General features: G+C 37.4%; 1 protein-coding gene across 9 annotated transcripts in view; it reads left to right on the plus strand.

The window, feature by feature from the left end:
• Window positions 1-24,802, plus strand: part of GULP1 (GULP PTB domain containing engulfment adaptor 1) — a 138,749-nt gene that overhangs the window by 98,207 nt on the left and 15,740 nt on the right. For 6 of the 9 annotated variants that reach the window (XM_085065972.1, XM_085065970.1, XM_085065975.1 and 3 more), the window contains 6 exons: window positions 1,643-1,714; window positions 9,826-9,924; window positions 12,083-12,220; window positions 13,473-13,589; window positions 13,963-14,055; window positions 22,662-22,886. In XM_085065972.1, coding sequence (XP_084922098.1) covers window positions 1,643-1,714; window positions 9,826-9,924; window positions 12,083-12,220; window positions 13,473-13,589; window positions 13,963-14,055; window positions 22,662-22,886 — 744 coding nt within the window. The remainder of the gene's footprint in view (window positions 1-1,642; window positions 1,715-9,825; window positions 9,925-12,082; window positions 12,221-13,472; window positions 13,590-13,962; window positions 14,056-22,661; window positions 22,887-24,802) is intronic. The other 3 variants (XM_085065976.1, XM_085065978.1, XM_085065977.1) reach the window with 1 other exon arrangement.

Here is a 24,802-nt window from a genome sequence, read left to right on the forward strand (position 1 = left end):
TCTGCTCCTTGAGCCTGCTCCACACTGCAGTGTTGTTTCCTGTGGTTATGCAGGTTTCCTGCTCTGGGTATCACGTACCTCGACCTGCTCACAAATTTACAGCAATTACACTTCTGCCTCTTCTGTGTTCTGCCAGCTGTGGTGGATATAAACATGTTGTGTGCAGATACCTGGTCATATCGGTGTTTCAGCCTTCCTCTGGGGCTCTCATCTGATCTGACCCACTAATTTGGCTTTTTTTCTTGCTTATATTCACTCACCTTTTCCTTCCTGTCTCTGCTATGTGCAGTATCCATCATGTCCAAGAATCATTCTTCCTTCTCTTCATGCATTTTGTACATCTATCACTTTTCCAGGGAAGCTCATCGCCTTGGTTTAAAGTCATCAGAGATGCTGCGTGAAAGACATCAAATCAATTGCAGAGGCTTCTGCTTTGTTATTCCAAACCCTTGGTCTTGTGGCTGGAGAATTGTGATAGTAGGGAATATTGACAGCAGATGTGTGTGGTGGCTTGATTTACACACTGTTGTATTCAAGGTGGCACATCATATTTCAGTCTGCAGCAGAGGTCTAATGAGGCTTCATTATTAGTGGAGCTGCACAGTTCCTCTGCAGGAGTACCTTGAGCACATTGACTTCAGTAAACATGTTTGAAGTTTTTATTTCTATTAAACCTTCCAGAGTTACTCCGTTGAAATTAGCTGTATCTTTATAAATTTAAGTTCCTTTTGAAACAACTAGGACTGAAAACTTGTATGTACCTCTGTGTGTCATGGTACACAGAAAACTGTGTACTTTAGAAAAAAGGCAGGTTGTGTTTTTTTCTAGCCTTATTTTAGCTTATTTATGTACATGGTGTGACTTAACTGTACTTCAGTGTGAAAATTTGGCAATTGAAAATGAGTTGGTGTATTACAGAGATGTGTTTCAGGCAGGAATATCACACCTTTTATAACACTACAGTACAAGGCAAGCACAATTGTACAGAACATAAAACCATTTCAGTGTACAAATAAAGAAATTATATGGTCCCTATGCAATATTATCCTTTATATATGAAAATATGTGGTGGGTTTTCATTAAAACCTTACTTGGTGAAAATATGAACTGTAATAGAAATTACTTAAATATATGACTCTTGTTTTCCATAAGTTGAAGCCTAGTTCCTGTAAATCTATGAAATTACTATACCAAGCAGTTCTGAGAGGAAAATCAGTTATTTTAATTTATCTTACCTCTTAAATGAACATTTTAGTGGCATAGTCCAAATGACTGGCTCATGTTGATGCATGGGAAGTATCTTCTATCGGTATTTTTTATGCATTTTTTCATTATTTTCTAAATAGAGTTATTACCAAAGTGGTAATTTCCCTGTGGAAAAAAAGTACTTTAACCTCAAATTTACAGATTTTTTTAGGTTTTTTTTTTTGAAGTCAACTTTGATAATGCTAATATTTGTTCATAATTTAATTCTGGTTATTTTCTTGATTATAAACAGCTGTGTGAAGTTTTTTCATTTATCAACTACAGAAACAATTGCCTTTTCAAAATGCTATTTGGAAATAATTGGAAAATAAGATTACTTGAGTTCATTAATCCTTTAAATGCATAACTTACTGCTCACAAATTACAATCTTTTCAGTTTCTTGGCAGCACGGAAGTGGAGCAGCCCAAAGGCACAGAAGTTGTAAGAGATGCTGTTAGAAAATTAAAGGTAAGAATTTTTAATGAAATATAAATGGAATATAATTATAACCTCTCTTCCTTGCTAAGACACTTGGTAAGTTTTTTAGGTGAATTCATTGGCTCTAGAAGCAGCTTTTACTAATCTCTTTAATGTGGGCAGAAAACATGGGGAATCAATATTGAAAAATTTGATTGTGTTATTACCATAATTTTTAAAAATGAAGAAAGGAAACACGAAGGTACTAACGTAGCTCAGCTTTTAAGACTGAGGTTTCCCTTGATAAAACCATCTTTAGATTGATTAATCACTAATCATATTGAGGTGTTGAAACATGTTCTTTGCTGTTGTTTTCACTCTACCAAAACAGTGCAGCTGCCTTTAAAGGTTTGTTTAGTCGATTCTTGGAGTGTTTCATGCCAAAGAGATTTATTCTGCTGCAGTTAGTCAGAGTCATTTTCAAGTGTTTTAGGCTAAAGTATGACTCTTTTTTAAGCATTGCAGTGCTCTACCAGTGGAAAGAAAATGTGTGGGTTTGTGTGCACCTTGTGTAGTTTGTCTTTATAAAATTCCTATACCCTGAGCAAAGTCAGTATTGTGCAGAAATCTGCCACAAAGTTGTGCTGCTCTGGAGAAGTTTGGCTTCTGTTTTCATGGTGTTTTATTGGACTCCTAAGTAAACCAGGCACTGAGTGTCTCTATCTCACTGGTGAAACCCCAGCTTAGCCTGGGCTCTCACTGGTCACTGAGGCTTTGGGTGGGTGGAATTTGTGATTTCAGACATGGAAATAGTTTGTTCTGAAAGCAGCTCCAAAAAGGATTTCAAATTACTGCTCTCAGAAGTGTTGGCAGAGCCAGAAATGCTGTGTATATATTTGTGTGTCACTGGGCTGTGTAGATATCTGCTCCTTTTACACCCGTTCCCTAAGTAAACCACCTTGGAGATAGAAGTCCAAATAGTTGCTGCCAGAATTACACTATTTTCTTCAAGTTCGGGATTTTAGAGCTTAGATGTCAAGTATTGCATGTGATCTTACATAATCCCAAGTTTGTTAGAGAACTTCCAAAGAAAATAAAGATGGCTTTCGGAAGGAGTTGAAATATCTTGGAACAGAATTCAGAGAGCAATAAAAAGGCTTTTATGTTTGAACCAATCCCCAATTAATTGAATACTGATTTGGAGACTGACTTACATTGTGCATCTGCATTCTTTGAAGAGAAGCCTAGAGGTACTGGACTTTATTATTAAGCACACATCTGTAGCTTGTTTTTAGAAAACGCTAATTGAAAATTTTTAAGCAATTAAAACAGCTTGGAAAGTAATTTCTTATATTTAAAGAAATATTGAAGAAATATAAAGTGGCTTTGGGCGTAGGAGAGTTTTGAGAAGGCATGTAGCTTGTGATGCCATATTTATGTTTTTTTTGTAATAGGGATTTGCTTTTAATTGCTATGTTATTAATCATAATTTGTTCTTAATTAAAATTAATAGCTAGCAGGAAAACAACTGACACTTCCTTAATGTTTAGAGCTATTTTTACAAGTGACATGCCTCGCTCTGATAATCTTTGGAAGTTATGTGCTTACAGTGATGTATAGACCATGAAATATTGCCACCAGAAAGCATTTTTCTTAAGCCCTCATGTCATCAAACTTTGTCAGAGACAAGATTTGATGTACAACTGTTCACTTCTTTAAATCAAAAGCCCTTAACTCAGCACAAAGCCTTGGGCTGCCCAGCACAGAAGCTGCAGCTGCCATTCCACAAACTGATTTTTCCCAGCAGGTGGAGCTGATGTTCTACAGAAATAGAAAATATCTTGGACGAACTTTTTTTTTGGTGCTTCATCATAGTTTTATCCCAAATACTACTTTTAAATTTTCTGGACAATTTTTCTGGGACAGTTGCAATTAGAAGATAGTTGCTTGGGAAAAAAACTATTTTTAATTTTTCTGGAGGATTCTCCCATTTTGTTTAGGTGGAATTCCCCCTTGTGTTTTCCAAGTTCTTGGAGCTGTACTGCAGGAGAAAGAAGAAAGTTGAACACTAATGTTTTAAAATGTGTGTATTTGTAAGATAAGGTGAACTATTACCATAATTGATTACAAACCATGTTTTCCTTCAAGTTTTCTAGTCAAACTTATTTCTAGAATGAAACAAAACCTAAAGCACATGGTACCCAGATGCTGTATCCAAAGGTGCCTACAGTACTCAAATCTCTACATGTTGTCACATTACACTTCATTTTATAAAGTTAAATGGTTACTTTCCTTGATTAATGAAGGTTATAACTTCTAGATCAGACTGTAGGAATTAATTTGATCCTTCTTATGAAGTGTTTGAAGAGGTGGGAACAGGTGGAAGGAGCAGCATAACCAGAGCAGGAGTGAGAAAGCTGCATGGTGGAGCATGAGGGAGAAACCAGAAGTAAATGCCTGAGTTTTGGGCTGTTCCTTTACAGTCTCACAAGGGATGTTTTTGTGAGGGCCAAACTTAAGGCTGTTCACTTACCCAACTTTCAAATCATTGTCCTTTTTTCCTTCTGCTTTTCTTCTGCAAGTGGAGATGACCAGACAAAATGCAAACAGAATTAATCACTATGAAACCACTTGAAATATTTTTCACCATGTCCCTGACCCTTCAGGATACACAAAGTGAGGAGTGCTCGTTCACACGCTTCCACACATGCTGAGATGGTGTCCTGCTGCTGCCCTGGAAGGACCATCAGTGCATTTTGTTCTGAGCTCCCTCCCATGTCAGAGCTCACTGTCATTTGTTGTTCAAAGGACGGAGGAGGGTGGAGTGCAGAGAAGCTTTTAATATTGGGATAAAGGGATTTCCAGCCAAGCCTTACAGCCATGACTGCTCTCTTTGAAGTTCTGCAGAAACCGAATTTGTGGTTCAGGACCAGTCAAGAACATCCTGAAAACCAAAGCAAGGCAGATGAGAAGAGTTGGATAAGAAAATACCTGTTACTCTGCCTCTCAAAAAACTCTAAAATCCAACCCTTCCCCCCCACCCCCAAAAAATCAACCAAAACCAAGCAGAAAAAAAATACCAAAAACCCACCACCAAAAATCTCTAACAAATCTGCAAAACTCTATGGCACCAAACAAAATAGCAACCATAAAATCTCAAAGCAACAAGAAAGCAGTCCGCCCCCCAAACAAAACACACAAAATCTTTCAGGAAGTGAGAGATGGGAAAAAGACTGCACTGTGTTGTTTTCTACACTGTGGATAATAGATGGATAGCCTTCCTCTCAGTGCAATGTGTGTTTGGAAAATAAAATACAACATATTCCATAGAAATACACCTCTGGATGGCTTTTTCCCTACCCAGATGATTATTGAGAGATTGAATTTTGCATAGCAGTGGCCTTTGCATCCTTTTCCTCCTCCTGACAGCTATTTTTCAGAGGCCACGATTTCATTATAGCCCCATCAAATGTCCATGAGAGTTTGGACCACAACATGCCTAATTAGATGACATGTAGACACTACAAAAAAAAAAAAAAAAAAAAAAAAAAAAAAAGACCTGCTGGGTGTTTTTCAGGTGTCTTTCCTTATAATGAATTTTGTAATGAAAAAGAGGAGGAAAAGTATCTTCTCCAAGCCAGGTTACAAAGCTGTTTCCCGGTTTATACAATGACCTTGCCCTGAACCAGGGATCTTTTAAGATGTCTGTGTGAAGTGCAATGTCTGATGTCTCTCTGCTAGCCCTCATTAAATGAAGGAGTTGAACCTCTGTTCCCTGGGCTGAGGAGTAACACCCAAATCACAGGAACATCTCCCTTTTGATGTCCCAAGTACTTTTAATTCAATATTGAATTGTGCAGGGAGGTGTAAATATTAAAGAGAAGCATATAGTTTTGATTGCATGGCTTAAATTGACTTACAGCTATATAATTTGTCTTAACAATTATTTCTTTAGGTACAGTTCCCGGCTATTTTGAAAACATAATTATTTTTTTCCTCACAGTATTTCTGCTGGTTGTGGTTTGCTAAGATGTGATGCATAGACACATCAAATTTAATTTTAATAAGACTCTTAGAGTATCCAATTTTCCCTGCTACTGTAATAAATTACAAAATACATGGGCGGCTTTTCTTTTTTTTTTTTTTTTAGTTTTGAAGCTAAGTGAAACTGTACAAAATAGGTTTGTGTCTGTTGCTTTCCCTGAAAGGCGCCGTGAAAACGCAATGTTAATTCTAAAGCTGTTGAACACAACCTAGCCCATCCCACTGAGCTGGACCAAAGCTGGGTTTCGTGCCTGAGAACATTAAATGTATAAACTAACAGCTTAAGAATTTGGCCCATCATGTCTCTTCTCAAGCCATGCTGTGATTCATTATAATTTTATATCATTTTCCATTTTGATGCCAATGGGAGGCTACAGATTTTTACAGTCTTAAATAATCTTGTTACTGTGTGAAATAGAACTATTACTTTGTTTAATGTTTGTACATCTCCCAGGTTCAGAGATCCCTCGGGGTCCTCCTTAGGTAGAAGGAATGAGTAGAAATAAAGAAAAGAGAAAAGCAAGTTACCTGATACCTGACTCAGTGAAGGGATGTGCTGTTCAAACTCCACAGAGGTTTGGGAGGTGGCTGAACTTGGCATTCTGGAGAATGTCAGATGTGGAAGAAATTGCTGATCAGTATCTGTGTGTTATCTGTTATTGCACAGGACAGGGAGTGGGCAGGAAAAACGCTAAGAAAGTAACTGCCACAGAGTTTCTGAATTAATCTTTGTGTGCTGTTCAGTCACTGTATCCAACTAAACCTTTGATTAAAAAACTCATTTGTCTGGATGTCTGTATTGAAGGTTCTTTTGTGATTGGTTTCTTTCCCCATTAGCTTGTCTTTGATTTGGTGGAGTTTCTTAAAGTGGGTTTTTCGGCCCTCTGCTAACTTTGGTAAATATCCTGTGATATTTTCCTCTGTTTTGTCAACATCCTTCTGCATTTGAAACCCTCAGAAGATAAAACTGGAGTGTTTTCTCACCAGCAGCTGATGCAGTGCAGCCATTGCTGTCATCTTAAGGATCTCTTTGAAATACCTTCCCAGTTTTAGTTTCATTAGCAGGACCACAGATAGTGGAAGGCCTGCCATGTTATCAAGACTTCATTAATTCCTTCCTTACAGGGCAGTGTCCCAAGAACCAAACTTTGTTGCCAAGTGTGGGATTTGCTGAGTTGTCTGTAGGAAAACAAACAGGCTCTGTTGGGATACACCACAGGCTCTGTGGTGTTGTGGTTGGTGAGAACACCTCTGTTATTTGCCCCTCCATCAGCCTTTGTGGGCTGCAAGCTTCCTCTGGAATGATTTTAGATTTCAGATCATTAGTAATATTTCTCCCCTTTTTTCCCCTCTTATTTTTTCTGCCTGCAGATTTTATCAGTAATTATTTTTCTCCTGGTCATTGTTCAATAATGTCATGCTTAAGAAATAAACCCTGCTGGAATACATTAGAAACATATCTTCCCAATGACAATTTCCTGTTTACAACTGCATCTGGAGACTGATGTAGCTAACTTAACTCATACTTTCTTTCTATTGCTTCACTTTCTTAAATATAATGGCGTGCAAAATGCAGATGCTTTGTCTACTTGAACAAACTGCTTTTTTTGTAAAAATATTGATCAACATTAATTTGATCTCATTTGAATTCTCTAGTCCTTGAACAGGATTTATGTTTTTTGAGAGTGGAGACATGGTAGGGTCAGTTTGTTTACCCTTTTTTTAGAATTGGCACAGAACTCTCTTCTGGAACTTCCTCAGTGTTGTAAAGTCTTTTTGACTACTTGGAGCAAGCTTTGGCCAGCTGTTCTAAAACTTGTGCAAGTTATTCCCATCCCTTACTTTAAAACCTTTTCCTTTAAAACTTCTTAAAAAAAAAAAAATAAACTTTTTCATGTAGTAGCAGTTGTTTGAGACTCTGATGAGATGATTGCCATTGGAGAATCAAGCATTCCACCATCGTTCTCAATGTATACCACGAGTTTAACTCAGTAAAACCAATTATTTGTGTTTTCTCTGCCTTACTGCACAGAATACTTGTGCATGGCTCATTTGCAAAGGGACATTTGCAAAAGCTCAGGATTCACTCAAGTTTCAGGCTGTCTCAAGTTTAGATGTCCTCCAGGGTTATCTGTTCCATGGGTTTCTTTCTGTTGGAAATTGAGATATCCAAACTGTCCTGATGATGTGTGGACTTTGTAGTCATTCCATTTAACACCTGGCAAAGTGCAGAGTACTGAGAAAAGGGATCACTTATGTCCTCAAAGTCCCATCCAGTGAAGGGACATCATGAAATTACAAATCAGAGAGGAAATCCGGTGGAGTACAGGCAATGAATAAATGCATGATCTGAAAATTACCTAAAGACAGCTTAAGTTTTATATTAATCTTAGAAAAATCATCTGTGCTAATAAAGCAATGTTGGACTATCTTTTTCCTATTTAAGCACAGACTTAAACAGGTAAAATTTGCAGTGTAAAGTTTAGAACAGATTTTGTGGGGTTTAATGAGTGATTTTTATTAAAGAAAAAGTATTTTTTCTCTGTAGTAAATTTGAATTGTCATTTGAAGTCAAGAAATGTTGTTGGCCCAAATGCTGTAAACCACCAATTATGATTTTTTTTAAATTTTATTTTTTACAAAACGTTTATTTTAAAAAATTTATGTAGGGAATGGCACAGCTTAATGAAAATACAGGAATTAATGTGTATTAAAAGTTTATATATGTGAGACATGGGCTTGAACTTAAATAGGAGAATGGGAAAAGATGTGTTGCAAGAGGCATATACATGATACTGAAGAGGCAGAACTAGAAACTATATTTTCTATACTTTCATCTATTTGGTTTTCACTAGTAAGTCATCCTGTACAAACCCCTATCAAATATTTGGCCAGTGACCATAGCAGACCTAGAGGTTGAAAGGCAGAATGGATGTTTAGATTTAAGAGTTGGTTTTTAATGGCATAGAATGGTTTAGGAAGGGCTTTTTGGGGTTTTTGGGGTGGGAGGGGGCTGTTTGTTTTGCCAAGTGTGTGATACTTATCAGCTATTGTGATGCATGAATCAGTCATGATGTGTCTGGATAAGTCCTGTTACTGTATGGTTAATAAATTAATTATAAAATAATGTTTAACTATTAAATGTCCAAGAAATATGCCTTCAAAATGAAGAATAAAATTGGGAGGAAGAGAAAAACAAGTTCATTTTGTGCTTTTCGGGTGGTCCTCAATACTAGTTAATTATTTGCCATGAATGAAGCTTGCTATAAGCAAAATGAAATGAGATATTGACAGTCATACTGGGTAAAGTAGTTTTGTTATGAGAAGATTTTCCAAGTACTAGTTGGAAAAGGAACAGAGCAAAAATCCAAACAGAGCAACATACAGAGCAATCACACATATTTGCTGAGAAAGTTACCCAAATTTTGGCCACTTCTTAATGTTCATGCAGGAGCAAATTCAAGATACTGATTTTTTAGGTAGTGTTCATGAGAGAAAGAGAGGAAGGTAACTAAGAGCAAGAAAAGGAGATGGAAAAGGGTGGAAATGTATTGAATAAGACACATTACCCAAGCCAGTCATATAAAGTGCTGTCTAGCCAACGTCTAGTGGGCTGCTGGCAGATAAATTCTGAGAATAAAATAACAGAGATCAAGTACTTCTTGGGTGTTGACATCTGTAATGCTTTCAAACTGACCCTGTTTGAAACAACTGATTCCTTATAGGAGCATCTGGAAGAATCCTCTGTGCATGGGTACAGAAGTGAGTGTAGAAATAGTGTGCAGCTGCTAAACAAAGTATTCATGTTTCTGCTGGTATCACAGGAATCTCATACAAAATTTTCAATCACAAAAAGCAGATAAAAGTTACAGGAGAACATGCTAAGTAATTTTAAAATACTTTTTTTTCTGAGTTTTAGGAGTATTCTGTAGTGTGCAGTTAGAAATGCTGGTCTGTGCCCATCTGAAACTTTGGGAATGGTTGGTGTTGTTTATGGGAAGCTTTTTGAAAAAGGAAGGAAACAACTTGAGGTGGAGGAAGTTGAGAGCAAATGAGAATTAATAAAAACAAATAATCTCACTATAAATGTGATTGCTGTTGTTTTTTTCATCTTTTAGTTTGCAAGACATATCAAGAAGTCTGAAGGCCAAAAGACGCCCAAAGTTGAGTTACAAATCTCAATCTATGGTGTCAAAATTCTAGATCCCAAAACAAAGGTAAGAAACTATATGCTTTTTTTCATGCTAAACAAGTAAATATTTATTTCGCTGTTTTTATGTTTTCTTTGTTTTATATTTTTTAAATTATTATAACAAAAGCCATTCTGTTGATGGAAAAAGTCTTCTACAACACCATGTTTTGTTACAATACATGGGTGACATCTTCCCAGGAAGGTACCTGATAGTCCTGAAGGCAGACTGTAGCTAATGTGCTATTCCATTTTTTTAATCCTTTCACAGCAGGACTTTAGAAGTCTGAGAAAGATCAAAACAATGTGCTAAGTAAATGTTAACACTGCATATGATAAAAGTCTTTCTGTACATATGTTGAATATTGAATTTGAAAGAACCCTTGTTCCTGCTCCTTAATTGTGGAGTAATTGCTGCATTCAGGCAGTGGCACTGCCTTGTCCCAAATGGTAGCTGCTGTTCAAGGCTACAACTGCTTGCTGCCCATTTTTGCTTCAGATTTTTGGTACACCCAGAACTCAACAGTTCATACATAAGGAGAGGGAGCCAGAAATATCCATGTCAGCTCTAACTGGAGTTTTTGTATCTTACTTATGCCATAGGGCAGATGGGGGTGCTAAACTCCATATCCTGGCAAAAACTCTTTAAAAATAACAGTTTGTAATGCCAAAAGATCTTAGTTTTCCTGCAGAGATTAACTGAAATCTGTGGGATATATGTTCCTGGGGGAGTAGGAACATTCTAATCTCTTAGCAATGTTGTTATTGCAACTCAAGTAGTAACTAACTGTGAGTAGTTCTTTCTCCCCCACTTAGTTTCTTAAAGCTGCATGAATATTTGAATCAAGTTTTCCTTCTTTTTGTACAATTTACTCATGCTTTAGGAAATTATTGCAATTTCATATTATCACGGCTAAGGCTTTTTTTCAGTGTATTTTTGAAACAAAGCACTTCAGTATGTTACAGAGGAAAACTGGTTTGTAGTCACATAGTGACCATTAACTGCAGTAGGAGCAAGAGGCCAGCTCATATATCAGGACCTGATTCTATACTTGGCTCTCAAAAATAGGATTATATAAAAGTGGTTCTGTCCTTAAATAATTTAAAATAGTTATCTGGATCTGTAAACTCCGGGGCAAGCATGTGTTATATTATTTGTGTGGTAAAGAGCTACAACAGAAAGATTTGGGATTTGGGAGACATAGAATACTGAGAAGAACAGCTGTAAAGACTGAGGAAAGGAACTCAAGGGAAAAAGATTGCCAATAAGGTGCATTTTTGGATATGTGATTGTGTGCAGAGAGGGTATGGCCTTGTTTTTGGGCTTTACAGCGAGCTGGGAACCCCAGTGCTGCACAGACTTTCTTTTTTAACAGATAATAGTTCACATCTAAACAACATATTTTCCTTTAAAGCAAATGCTGCTTTCCCATGTAATAAGCCAAATAAAATAAAATACCAAGAAGAGACTTTGTGAAGAAAAACAAAAAAAAATATTTGAGATAGTTTTTTTCAGTTTTGTCAAGCTCTCTCAGCTGAAGAACATTGCTATTGCAACTTTTTAAATAGCTGGAACTTGCTATTTAATGGAAATTGAAATACAGTAGCAAAAATGTACAAATAATAATGCTAAAAAGCTGCTTATGTGGCACATCTCATAAACAGTTATTTGTATGTCAGATTTATTCCTGTGTATTTGGTTAGCAAAGTAATTTTATTTCTGTTTTCTATATTTAATGTGGCAAGGTAAGGACTCATTTCAGTACAACCATTTTAACAAACCTTGGGAGATGATGACATTTGAAGATGTTGTGTATCTGGAAAAGAGGACAGATTATTTTACATAGTCAGGCCCTAAATAAATGGCAGAGGGAGGCAAGGCAACAGTAAAATCAATTTTCTATAACAGAAATTAATGTTCAAATAAACACTTCCAGATAAATGCTGTCCAAATAAAAACTTCCTGTTTACATTCAGTAAAAACAGGAGCTTTTTTTTAGGAGATGAGTTTGCTAACTTCTGTTACACTTTAAGTCCACTTTTGGATTCATGTACAATAAGAGGCATTAAAAAATGTTATTGCAGCTTGCCTGCTCTTACCAGGAAATCCAGAGCTTTCCTTTGTGCATCTTCACGCTAAGCAAGTACAGTAATTTCTTACAAGTTACCTTTCTGTTTGTTTGCAGGAGGTCCAGCACAACTGTCAGCTCCACAGGATATCCTTTTGTGCTGATGACAAAACTGACAAGAGAATATTTACTTTCATATGCAAAGACTCAGAATCAAATAAGCATCTGTGCTATGTGTTTGACAGTGAAAAGTGTGTAAGTATGCAAGATGCTCTATGAGGCTTGAGGTGACTGTTGTGCTGATGGGTCTGCCTAGAAATCCTGCTGGAATGCTTAATTAAGCCAAGATACACAGCCTGCCTTTTAATTGGGACACAGTTTTTCATGCCAATATGATGTCTTGTAAGTTAGGTGCATTAAGTCAAGGCAGAGTGTCCTTCTTCCATGATCTGAGGTGGTTTTCTGGGATTCTCTTACTGCCCAGCTGAATATCCTGGGGGAAGTATCTGCAATACTGGGAGAACAAGCTCCATCCCACCAGGCTTGAGATGTTTGCACAGCTGTTCTGCAGAGATTACTGCAGCTCTGGGGCTGAGATACTCCTGCAGGCTCTTCTGCTGATGTAGCTCCATTATTTAATACTGGGGGTTTTTTGTGTGTGTGTATGTTTTTTGAGTTGGTTTGTTGTTTCCTTTTTTTGGTGGTTTTTTTTTTTTTGGTTATTACTTACTGTATTTACTTTCTCTACTAAAAGTTCTAGGGAGAGTGGTATATCCATGTGTTCACCTGTTATTGGTCCTGCTTTGGCATCACTTTTCTGAAACCTTTGTGTGCTCCATCAGCTTCCTGTAGGCTTCTTTTACCCCCATAATTTTTGAAGTAGAAATTCTGCATTGGCTGTATAAACACATCATAACATAGGAAAAGAATCAGCATAGAACTAGTAAATTACTGTATTTTTCAAGTACAAATGCAACTTCTGGGGAATTTTTTGTTTTCTGTATTTATGTAGCTGGAAATAATTGTGCAGATAAATACGTATCTGCGGTATCCTGAGTGAGTTTATATTGTACTTGCAAAAAGAAGTGTTGGAGTCCAGATTTAAAACCAATAAGGGCTCAAAACATCCATTAACATGAAAACATTATTCCATTAAATCTCAAAGAATTTACTTAATGATTGAACAGGCTGTATTTGCTTCAGAAGTCATCAGGAAAAGCCATTTTGCAGCATCATATCTGTGTTTATGGAAATTGACTATGTAATTTATAGTGTCAAGTCTCCCTTCTTTATCCAAAGTATTTTTATGTTGCTTTCATAGCATTTTGCCAAGGTATTTTGCTAAAGAGTGTTTGTCATGCTCCTTTGTAGTGTTGAATTCATGGTGGATGGGGCAAAGCCTTTGAATATGATACATGGTGTAAAGTCTTTTGTGATCATCTGAAAGGAAAGAAGCTATATAAAATATTCCGAATATACTAATTTCAGTCTTGTGTTTTATGTAAAGGCAGAAGAGATAACTTTAACAATTGGTCAAGCCTTTGACTTAGCTTACAGGAAATTCCTGGAATCTGGAGGAAAAGATGTTGAAACAAGGAAACAAATTGCAGGTTTACAGAAAAGAGTAAGTTCTGAACTATGTTGTTTTTTTGGTTTTTTTTTTTTCAAGTACATGCTGCTGTATTTTTGTTATCTGTTTTATGAAAGCATAATTTCCAGCATTATTCTCAGATTGCTAAGGTAAAAAAAAAAGAAAAACAAAAGACCGGGGGGAAAAAAAGTGTTAAACAGTATTTTATATTTTGCTGTCTTGAAAGGATATTAAAAAGCAAGGTTGAAATATGGAGGATACTGAAATTTAATTTTGTTTTTATAGTCAGATAACTAGTTAAACCTTGATTCTAAATCACCTGGTCTCAGATGTTTATTTTCGGTGGATGCTGCTGTTGAAATCCATGACTATCCCAATAGCTGTTGAATAACCACTTGCTTTGTAGATTCAAGAATTAGAAACTGAAAATGCAGAGCTGAAAAATAAAGTTCAAGATTTGGAAAACCAGTTAAGAATAACACAAGTCCACGCGTCTCCAGTAAGTACACACCGTAACTCCTGCATCTGCAGTCACTCTGTATTTATGATCACTCTCTGAGCATTATGAGCATCCCTGCTGCTCCCAGTGATTGCCACTAACATGCAGTGATCAATAACATGGCTGTTGAAGTGCAGGACTGAACTAACAGTGACATTGTGACAAGCCAACCAGTGCCAATTGCAGTCTCTCAAATTGTGGTTCTTCCATCCCCTGTCATACCTATTTGTTGCTGCCTAAGGACAGAAAATGCTCACTCGAGTAGAGATCTGAAGGTGCCAGCTGAGGGTGGAAAACTGCTCTGCACTGAAAGGATTTGGTTCCTAAACACTGCTGGGGAGCTCCTTGGAACTTTGTCACTAGCACATGGTCACCTGTGACTGACAATTTGCCTTTCCAGGGAGTCAATAGGTGTTGGGAACTAATGTCAGGTGGTAGGGAGAGAGGAGCAAGTGTGAGTTCCTCACTGGAAGTTCTGCCAGCTCTGCAGTTCCTGTAGGTGATCATACAGAAGTTTGTTTAAATTGCTGGCTGGCAGCTCCTTGCATCTAGGCAGGAACTCCAGAAACACAGCTTGCACTGCAGACTTGTCCCAGTGACTCCCCTCTTCTTACAGGTGTGTTCTAGCTGTACAGCTTCATGCAACTGTGAAAATAAATTTCTTAATGCATGGCTGGCAAAATCGTAGAGAAAGAGGAACTGCTTTCCAGCTGTGCATTCTGGACCACCTTGTTGGTGCCCTGAATTCACAATTTCCCCTTAAATGGATGTTCAGAAACTCAGGCAATGTAAAAGGATGTTTGCAGTGGTGCTGACTGTTTCTCAGTAGTGCTGTGCACTCCCTGGATGTTGATTAGATGGTTGTTCCCATGAGGAGCTGCCATTTTATTTTACTGAAATCTGTTTAGAGGAGAGAGCACCATAAATAATAAATACTGTGTTAACTACCACAGTGAACATTTAAATTATGGATGTCTTCTCATTTATGAAGCATTCAGTGATAGGTAATCAATTTTAGTGCAAGATTTAATATCAGGTTAGTCAATTCTTTAATCTTTTATTTCCCTCAATTGGTAGGCATGTTTTATTTATGAATATAATAACTAAATGAATATTTGAATGCAAATAAACAGTCTCTTGAATCCATTGTAATCAATGCTTGCTTTTCAGTTAAAGAACTTTGTGATTTCATTAGGCAAAAAAAAAGGAAGAAAATTATTAATAATGTCCAAAAGATACCCACCAAGCTCTATCAACTTCAGCACCTTACCAGGAGACATCTTTCCAGCAGATCCCTGCTAAACCAGCTCTTGGGGAGTTGGTAAATCAGAGCTCTCAGGTGTGCTGGTGTAAGAATAACTCCAGGTAAAAGCAACAGTTGGGCTGAGAATGAAGGAAGGAAAGGCCTGGTGAGGTTGCCAAGTGACTTCAGTGCAGAGAAAAGGAAGCACAAATATTTTTAGGGCACTGTGAGTCTGTTAAAAGGATTATCAGTCAGTGTGCCTGGAATAGCAGTGAATGTGATGACACCTATCTCTTGTTTTACTCTGTGAGCAACAAATATGTATGAGAGAAGAAAATTACGAATTATTCATAAGACAATTGATTGCCTGTTATACTTTGCAATTATTTTTTACACTTTTCGTTCAAATCAAATATGATTTCAAGTATGATTCAGCAAATTCTCAATTCTTCATAGAAAAAATAAGTGGTGCAAAAAAATTTTTCTCCTATTTCCACATAATTTCTGTAATGAAAAAGTTCACTCTAGTTTTAAAAGAAATAGAGATTTTTTTTTCTGAATTTAAACTTACAAGTTTTAAGTTGTTGTTAAAAATCTGTATTGCTACTTCTCTGTCTTCATAATTAAAGCAACATCTGTATTGTGATCATGTTGTCAGAATATAATTTTCAAACCAGCAGATAGTATTTTGTGAAATAAAATAACTTAAATGAAGGTGAATATCCAACGTGGGTAATAATGCCTCACCTGAGCCCCTTTCTAAGCACTTTTGGTTGCATGGGGGGAAGCTTCCCTCCCTGCAAATAGTCTTGGGGCTGTGAACATAAGATAATCCTTCTCAAGATTTAAAGCAGATTTATTAAACTATAGGTTTTAAGTTTTCATGCAGTTTTCATATCATGCTGTTGAATTGCACAGAGATGCCAGTGCCTTACAAGAGATTTTTGAAGCTTTTCTTAGATGTAATAACCAATTTGATTTTATTGCTGGAGGTCCTTATCTGGCAGTCCAGCTATTCTGTGTGCTGAGGTCTGGGGAAGGGATTGTTTAGTGGTCAATTGAAATTTTATCCAGTTTTAATTGATCCTATAAACCTTATATGATAAAAGAACACAAGCCTTTAACTGGCATCACAGCAGTCTGTAAAGAAATGTTCAGTTTCAGGAGCCAACTACAGATGGTTAAAAGTTGCTTCTGTTTATGCCTAAACAGTACCTTGGATTTTCAGTTCTTGTGCTTCCCTTTCTGTGTTTGGTTGTTTGCATGCTGTTTGTGCTCTCTCAACATTTGCAGATGTGCTGAAGTGCCTTCCCAGTCCTGTAGGTTGTTGGCTGTGCTCTTGCTGCAGTGATTAATGCATGGCTAGGCAGCCCCTGGCAATCAGCGGTGATGTAGCACTCAGCAGCCAGGGCAGGAAGGAGATTAAACAAGGAATTCCTCAGCAGAGCAGGGGGTGCTGCAAGGGCTCTGGTGGCAGTGCACAGAGGTGACAGTGAGCACTGACATCACCCTGTGCTGTGTCCTCTGCTCCCTCAGTGCCCAGCCCAGTGGAAGCAGACAGGAGGCCATGGGATCTGAGCAGCCATAATAATAATCAGGCTGACAATGGGGTTGTGTTTTCCTTCCCCAGGAGGGCAGACTTGGCGGCATTTGGAATGTATTGCCCCTGGGGTGTGAAGCAGAGCTGTGACAGACAGCAGGTGATGGCACTGCCATGCTTTATTTGTTCACATACTAACCCAGGACAGAATGCCTTTCCCACCTGGCACTACCTGGGAAGCCATGGTATCGTTTGTATGCGGTGCCAGTCTGTCATTTCTATATTCCTGTTTCTTCATTCTGAAGTGGATTGATTTTTGTGTCTTCAATCATTCTAGACACATTAGTCTTCCTGTTAATTTTTAATGAAATGGAGAAAATATTTTTGAAAATTTGAAGTGCAGCAGGCTTTTTGTATTATATCACTGACCCATGATATTGTTGTTTCTTTTTATGGTTTTGGTTTTGGATTTTTTAAAAAGCAATGCAATTCTGTTTTTTGTGGCAGCTCAGTCTTCTGATTCCCAGACCATTTTCCCACAAGTAGGACCAGACTACATTTCCTGTTCTCACTTCAGTATCAAAAGAAAATAGAATGTGAGACCATCTTTAAACTGTGGATGGATAAGTTAATATGTGTACGGTTTTAAACATGTGGTTCACTGCACATTTGAAAAAAAACAAACAACCTAGTGTCAACATGTTTCAGTTCTGAGTAGATACATCCAGGCTGTCATCTCAAATAAACTTTTCTGACTTCCTGTTGTCATTGCAAATAGGCTTTCTAGCTAAATATGAAAGCATTCATAAAGCCATTTGCTCAGGAGCAAATGCAATACCATCAAGACTTAAAATTCAGATCCTCTATTACTTCCAAAATGTTTTAAAAACTTTTTGTCTATAGATTCTCAAGGATGGCACTTTAGATTTGTGCTGCTCAAGACGAAGTTAGGTGGGCCAGGCTGGACTGCAATATGTGGCTTTGCTGACAGATTTACTTCTCTAAAAGGAGTTGGCCTTGTGCTCACATATTGAGTTCTTGGGTAATAGTGTTGAACACTTTATTTACAAAACATAAAGCTCAAACATCTGAATTTGCTCATCCTGGACACCAGAATGTGTACAAAGTTTATCACACATGGTGACTTATCCAAAAATCCCTCCATGGTCTAAGAGAAGAAAGTGCCAGCAGTGAGTTCTAAGCTGAAGCTTCATTTTAAGCACAGAATAAAAAATATTTTGAGTTTATAATTTCCCATAAGGAAACATATTTTTCCAGCTGAAATATCTGTTACTAATTGTTTTAATTAAATTATTTTTAAAGTAATAATAATGAATTGGAGTATTAGGATATTTACTGTGCATCCTCAGTTGCTCTATTAAAAAAAACCACCGAAACACTTGCATACGAAAATTGAAAGTAGTAATAATTTTAAAAAAAATAATGACTTTTCTCTCTTCAGTTTATAAGTTAAAGGCTTGTTTGGATGTACAAAGAGAAATCTAGTCTGAAACTGCTTTTCTGATGATTCTTGCTTGTATTGCAGTATTTTTGAAGGCCAACTAAGGGTTTATTTGAGGACATATTTTAAAATGATACTGACAGACTGAAAAGGGTGCAAAATACGTGTGAATAATTATAAATTGTAAATAATTCAATTCCATACACTTTGCATTTTTGCAGTGTGTAAATGGGTGAAAAGAACTGACAGCAATCTAGTCATGCTTTTGAGGGATACAATTGCCATCAGAATTCTCTCCTTGCTTGGTTATTACTATCACTCTGGAATTTTTTTCTGTAGCTGTTCTAAATCTAGCCATATGGCCAAATCAACATCAATCTAATTTGGGTGCTTTTTCTGTCAGTTCATAAACTCTATGGGAAAAATAAAATTTCTTTCTGAACCTATAAAAGAAGCTATTAAGGCAATGAGATCATTGTTGGAAATTAAAGAGAGAAAACTGGATTGTATAATGAAATACTTTTGCATAAAATATATTGTGAAAGTTGAACATCAAATTATCAATCTCACGCCTTTTCACTCAGTATATTGTAACTAATTAGGTTTATGTTTGCTCAGCACATTCAGTAACTAATAAACTGCTTAGTGATCATTTTTCCTGCATTCGGGTCGATGGTTTTGAGTAGTCTTCCTAGAACTTTTCAAAGTTAGTCCCTTAAATGACTGTGTTTGCCAATGCAGAGGTGTTATGCAACAGAAACTATCACTTTTTTCTTTTCCTCAGTGGTTCTGTCAAGGACATGCAATCCTAAACTGAGAGTTTCCTTAGTTTGCCTTTTGAGCTGAGCTTCCATGTGCCATGGGAAATGTTGGCATGGGATGTTTCCTTTGTCTCACTCCTTTGCATGCACTGCTAAAGTTCCTGTGACTTGTGTATGTTGTTTGCTTTTCATCTGTTTTAGTGGCTTGGCAATGCTTTAGTTGCTGGTCTTTTTTGCATTTGGTCTTGATTATGTGAGGACAATTGGATTTTCATCTCGCTGCTTGCTTGTGGGGACACTGCTCCAGTTTGTATCACAGGAAGGCTTTGGATGCTGCTGCTATGAGGAAATGTAGCCTCCAGAGCTCAGGGCAGCCCTGGCACAGTGGGTTCACAGCATGTCTTGTTTGCTGCTGTCTCCATGCCTAGTGCTGCCCAAAGCAGCCAGGGTTCCCTGAAAACACTGAAATGGGGGAGAAGCAGGATTGAAAGGCAGCATATGTTGGGAGGAGCAGCCCCAGCAGGAGCAGTGTTCTTCCATTCGCCATAAGGATTCCCAGGGAAGCAGTGTGTAATGCATACTCTCGCATGGAGGTGGTGCAAATTCCCTCCATTTTTAAACAGAGCTTTAAAGATACTGATTGATTAGACCTTTTCTCCAAGTGTTTTGGTTGTGACCTAGAAGCACAGGCCACCTGCACACTAACATTCACTGAAAAGCTTTAACACACTCATGGGAAAACCACAAGATAGATGTTGGAACTGTATGCAGATTTCAAGAAACATTTTGGAATGTGTTTATGCATATCACTTGATTCCTGTTTCCATCCTGATTGCCAAGTGGGAAAATACACGTTTTTTCTTTGCCTATCTTCAGCTTTTTCAGATTTATAATGTTCTTTGTTCAGTTCTTTTAGCACTTATTCGTGAGGGTATAAAAACCTGTTACATTTGTGATGTTAAAGAAAATGAATTTGAAATTGCCTATGACATACTTCATGTCACTGAAAAAGCACTAAATGAACTGAAAATGTAGCAGTTAATTAATGAAGCTGCTAATGCTTATACAGTATTTTCTGAATTAGTAAATTATGCATTAGTGTGCTCTTAGTAGTCCCAAATATCAGGAAATGAGCAGATTCTTAACTAAATGCATAACTTTCAATTTTAGGTCACTCACCATTCCCTGGAAAATCACTGCAGTTATCCACTGTGGTGGTTCTGTCTATTACAGAATAGACATGTTTTATGTTCTAAGGAACAAAAACATTTTCTAATTTATTCTAATTCACACTTTGGTGATTCCTACGTGGATATGACAGAGATTGCAATCAGTACCCAGAGACACTCGTGAAAACAGATAATTTTGAAATTATTTCCTGATTAACAAAATCTCAGTCATATATTCTAGTATGATGGAGCCCAACAGTGCATCATTCTCAGTAGAATGAGCCAAAAATAAATCCTTTGCAAGCACATAGTTACATCTAATCATAAAAGAGATTGAATCCACTGAACTAGTATGGTGATTTCATTATAACTTCTTGTTTTCTTGTGTTAATGAAACGAGGCCCAAATTGGAGCTATCAATGCCACTATTACTACAGGTGTTGCACAGTGGGAACCTCAGAAAAACACAATTGCCACACAAAACGATAATTTATCTATCTTTAGTATACTTTCTTCCTTTATAATTTGGCATAAGAGTATTAATTCTCAGGAGTTACACCCTTCTTAGGTTGCATTCTTTAGACTAGGAGTCTCCTTTTCTCCCTCTGCACTTTGTGCATCTGGTGCTATTCCCTGTTCCCCACTGTTGAATACACTTCCCTGCTGCCCCTGTGGTGTCTGTGGGCTGCTTGGATCCACAGGGCTGTGAGCACAAAGCCCATCACCCTTGCAGCTCTTTCTGAGCCTTAGGATGAGATGCAGAGCAGCACGCCCTGCACAGGTCCAGCACTATGCTGCTCTGCAAATGAAGAATTCCTAGGCAAAATTCACTTCCTGAGCAGGTGCGTTCCCAAAACTGTCCCAGGAAGCTCGACACCCTTTATGGTGAGAAGTGTCCTGAGAGTGTCACTGATGAGACCTGTGACTGCTCCATGTTGAGGGCTCTAATGACCCCAGGGGTGTTTAATTGTGGTTTTGTACTGAATTTTTCCATTGCCTGGGTTTGATACATGTTCATCAAACTCATAGCTTTGCTGCTTGGTGTCCCATGTGCATTTTGCTGGTTTCTGTGTGACTTTTCATGTGAAATCCACGCCTTCTTATGGAAACTATTTATCCTTTGCTGTTTTGCATTTCAGTGGAGAATTTGGCTTTCTTATTTAGACTGTGTTTAGTCTCTTCCAGCCTTTGTTATGAGATTTCTGTGCAAACTGTGTTTTCCCATAGTTATGTATGGCAGCAGGGATTCCATGGCAGTAATACGCAGCAGCACTGCAACTCTTCTACCTGTAGTCTGGTAATGCTCTTGAAATAATAATCAAAATTCTGTCCTGTAGGTTTTTTATTTCTTTTTTAATTACCGTTCCAAACCCTCCATTTCACAATTCCAGCAAGGAAATTTTTGAAGTTGGAATAAAATACTTTGTTTTCTTTAATGCTAAATTGCAAGTTTTGAGTAGGGAATTTTGTGAGGTTTTTTCGGTGTTTCAAGTATGATATTGTTACTACACTTGGTCACCTGTACCCTTAGCCTGGTTAATCTGGAAAGAAAGTGAAGAAAGAAGCTGAGATTCAGTTCAAAAGGATTTGAAATGTTTTGTTTTCTACATAACAAATGGAAAAATGTTTAAAATAATTGCTTGACTCCCGTTCTACTGAGTTATGCAAACTTCTAGTGAAATAATCATGAAATACCCATTGTGTAACATTACAAAGGGAGCAACAGCAGAGTTCAGAACTTTTGCTGCACTCATCTACCAGTGCCTCAGCCTGGGCCAGTCACAGAGTTTCTAGGCTGGAATTTTTAGGCTGGAATTGCACTTCCAGCCCAGGTGCAATTCCTGCCTTCCCTGTGTGGAGCTCTTGGCTGTGGCCAAGAAGAACTTTCTGCACAAGAGTGCAATCCCTTCTGTGAAGATCCAGAGATTAACCTGACATCTAAAGATTTTGGTTCAATTGTGAGCTGTTCTTTCAGCATTGGTGGGATGTAAATGGTAGGTTTTTTCTGGCTTAAAGAGAGAAAATTCTGACCTGTGCAATAAGCAGCACAGTAACTCTTCTCCCCAGACTTGTGCCTACTTGCTAATTTACCAGTGCAGGTGTGAGGGATTGCTGACACCTTGTTGAATTTAGACATTTATTAGCATCTCACACACACTATTGAAAAAGTGTCTGACTTCATTTTATTGGGTGTAATAATCAAGGAGCAAGTTGTCTTTATTCCAGTTGGTACTGGGTTACCTCTTAATGTGGCATATTCTTATATTTTGTTTTGAAATATTTTCAAGTTCTGTATCGTGTAACTATAGCACTGAACAGCAAGTTGCTGACAAGCCTTTTTGAAATATGTAATGTGGTTTTTTTAATCTTTCCTTTCCGTTACCACGTTCTGTTCCTCAGAATGTTTTCTCTTTCTGTGATTCCTTTTCAGCTGCTGCACATAAAGTGTGATAATGATGAACATATGTTTCAAAGACCCTCTACTTTTTTCTGGTGTAACAATGAGGATTCACCTCCTTGTTTAGATATCTCTTCCATTACGCTTACTCCTAGGAGTTCTCCTGACTCTAGACTACCACCTGGATTGTTAATACCACCACCTTCAAAAAGTGGTCTTCCAAAGCCTGCCAGTGAATACAGCTGCCCAAGACCTCGTGTAATCTTGCTGTGCAAAAGCTTTTTCAGTTGATTTTTTTTTTTTTGCTTTTCTTTGTTCTCTGTTGTGTATTAACTTGTATTAAGAATGTGCATTTTGTACAGTGGTTAAAGGACAGGGAAGGTGAATCTTAGGTTCTCTAGGGGTGCTCTTAAAATATGGAATTTGTGAAGATATACTCTTATTTTTGCAGAGCTTTTTCTCTCCCATCCCCAAAACATAAATTTCCAACGTGTTTAAATTAGTCTGTTAATTAATGATCTCTGCTATGTGTTAATATTTTGGGGGTTTTTTCACATTAAGAATAGTTATCCAAAACAATTCTTCAGGTCCAACTTCACGGGCTTCCTCCCCCCATGAATTAATAGAAAAGCAATCAACCATTAAATAACTTTTAGCATACTCTATAAAAACTGTGCAAAATGAAGGTTGAAAATTATTCTAAAATATGAAATGGGCATATTGCCTGCTTTTTTATATTAATATGCTTATACTCTCAACTTTTCTTCCATTTGCAAATAATATTTGGCTTTATTTGGTGACCATCCTGGCTTTCTGCATGTGTTCACTAAATAAAAATGCTTCTTTTGCTCATAGGTATTCCAAATACACATTTCTTAATTCACTTACAGTTTTACTTAACCTATATCAGTAGAATTAAAATGGCCAGTCAGTGACTTCAACAAAATGGAATATAGCTGGAAAATAAGTCTGAAGTTTGGGTTTGCTTTTTTGCTTAAAAGATGCATTTGTAACTTAATGTAAATACTGTTTATCTGTCTTCTAGGTAACCATAAACATTTAGCAAATAATAAGATTCACCATTAGCACTTAGGATTTCTAAGACATTCCAGGATTCTCCATGAGTGTTGATGGAAATGTGGGTTAATATGAGTATAGTTTTATACCCTAAACCTGATCCCACCTTCCTGATGCAGACAAAAGCCTGTCTACACTCAGAGACAGCTCTGGATGAAAGAAAGGATGTGCTTTTTACATGTTTATTTTGGGTCCAGCACATCCACTGCCCTGCTTTGAGTGGGAGCAGATGATATCCAGCAATCTCCCAGACTCAGATTATCTGGTTCTCTGCAGGTTAATGCAAGGTCCATGGACACAAATAGGAGCCTGTTGTGTCTAAACTGCACTAAAGTCTTTTCACAACATTCTTTGAAATTCCAGAGTTCTGGATGGGTTAAAATCTTAAAAACTGGTTATTTTATGAAGTTAAATCAACTATGGCCATGCTAGCGAATAGCAATGACTGAGATTTTTTTTTTTAAGGTATAAAAAGAAAAGCAGCATGTTAAATGTAGATTTTTTTTTTCCTTGCTGTGTTATTATCTGGGAAGACATATCTCAGGTTGTTTTAGATATTGAACAGTTATAGATATCTCATAATCCAATTTTAAAATATGAATCCAATTATAAAATATTAATTCAAAACTCCTAAGAATCACAGAACCTCCAAGAAATAGGAAATGTAGGACTTGAGAGCCCAGTGTTTTTTCCTCTTTAAACAGTGCATTCAGAGGAAGGCTCTGGATCAATATTGCTTCCCAGCAGCCAATGCACAGAACCTCCAGAAAGAAAAAGAGGTAGTTCAGGTCTGCCTGTAGGCTTGGCTTAGAAATCTGGGATGTGAGCTGTCAGAGGGCACTGCAGTGCTGCAGCACAGGCACTGGAGAAAGAGCATCCCAAAATAAGGGTTAGGTCCATGGAAGAAAGAACATTCCAAAATAAAGGTTAGGTCCATGGAGCTCTCAAGGATAAGCAGTGTTAAAGCCTATCTGCTTGCCAGTTGGTGGTGTTTGTGTATTCTGAATAAAAGGATCCATGGGACTAATTTAACTAGTACTTTAAAATTTCCATGTGGGTAGTTTGGGCAAACTGAGTCTTGTTCAAAAGCTGCAGGT

The sequence above is a fragment of the Lichenostomus cassidix genome, chromosome 7, assembly GCF_008360975.1.
Source record: "Lichenostomus cassidix isolate B80296 chromosome 7, HeHo_3.0, whole genome shotgun sequence".
In the NCBI taxonomy this organism is placed as follows: domain Eukaryota; kingdom Metazoa; phylum Chordata; class Aves; order Passeriformes; family Meliphagidae; genus Lichenostomus; species Lichenostomus cassidix.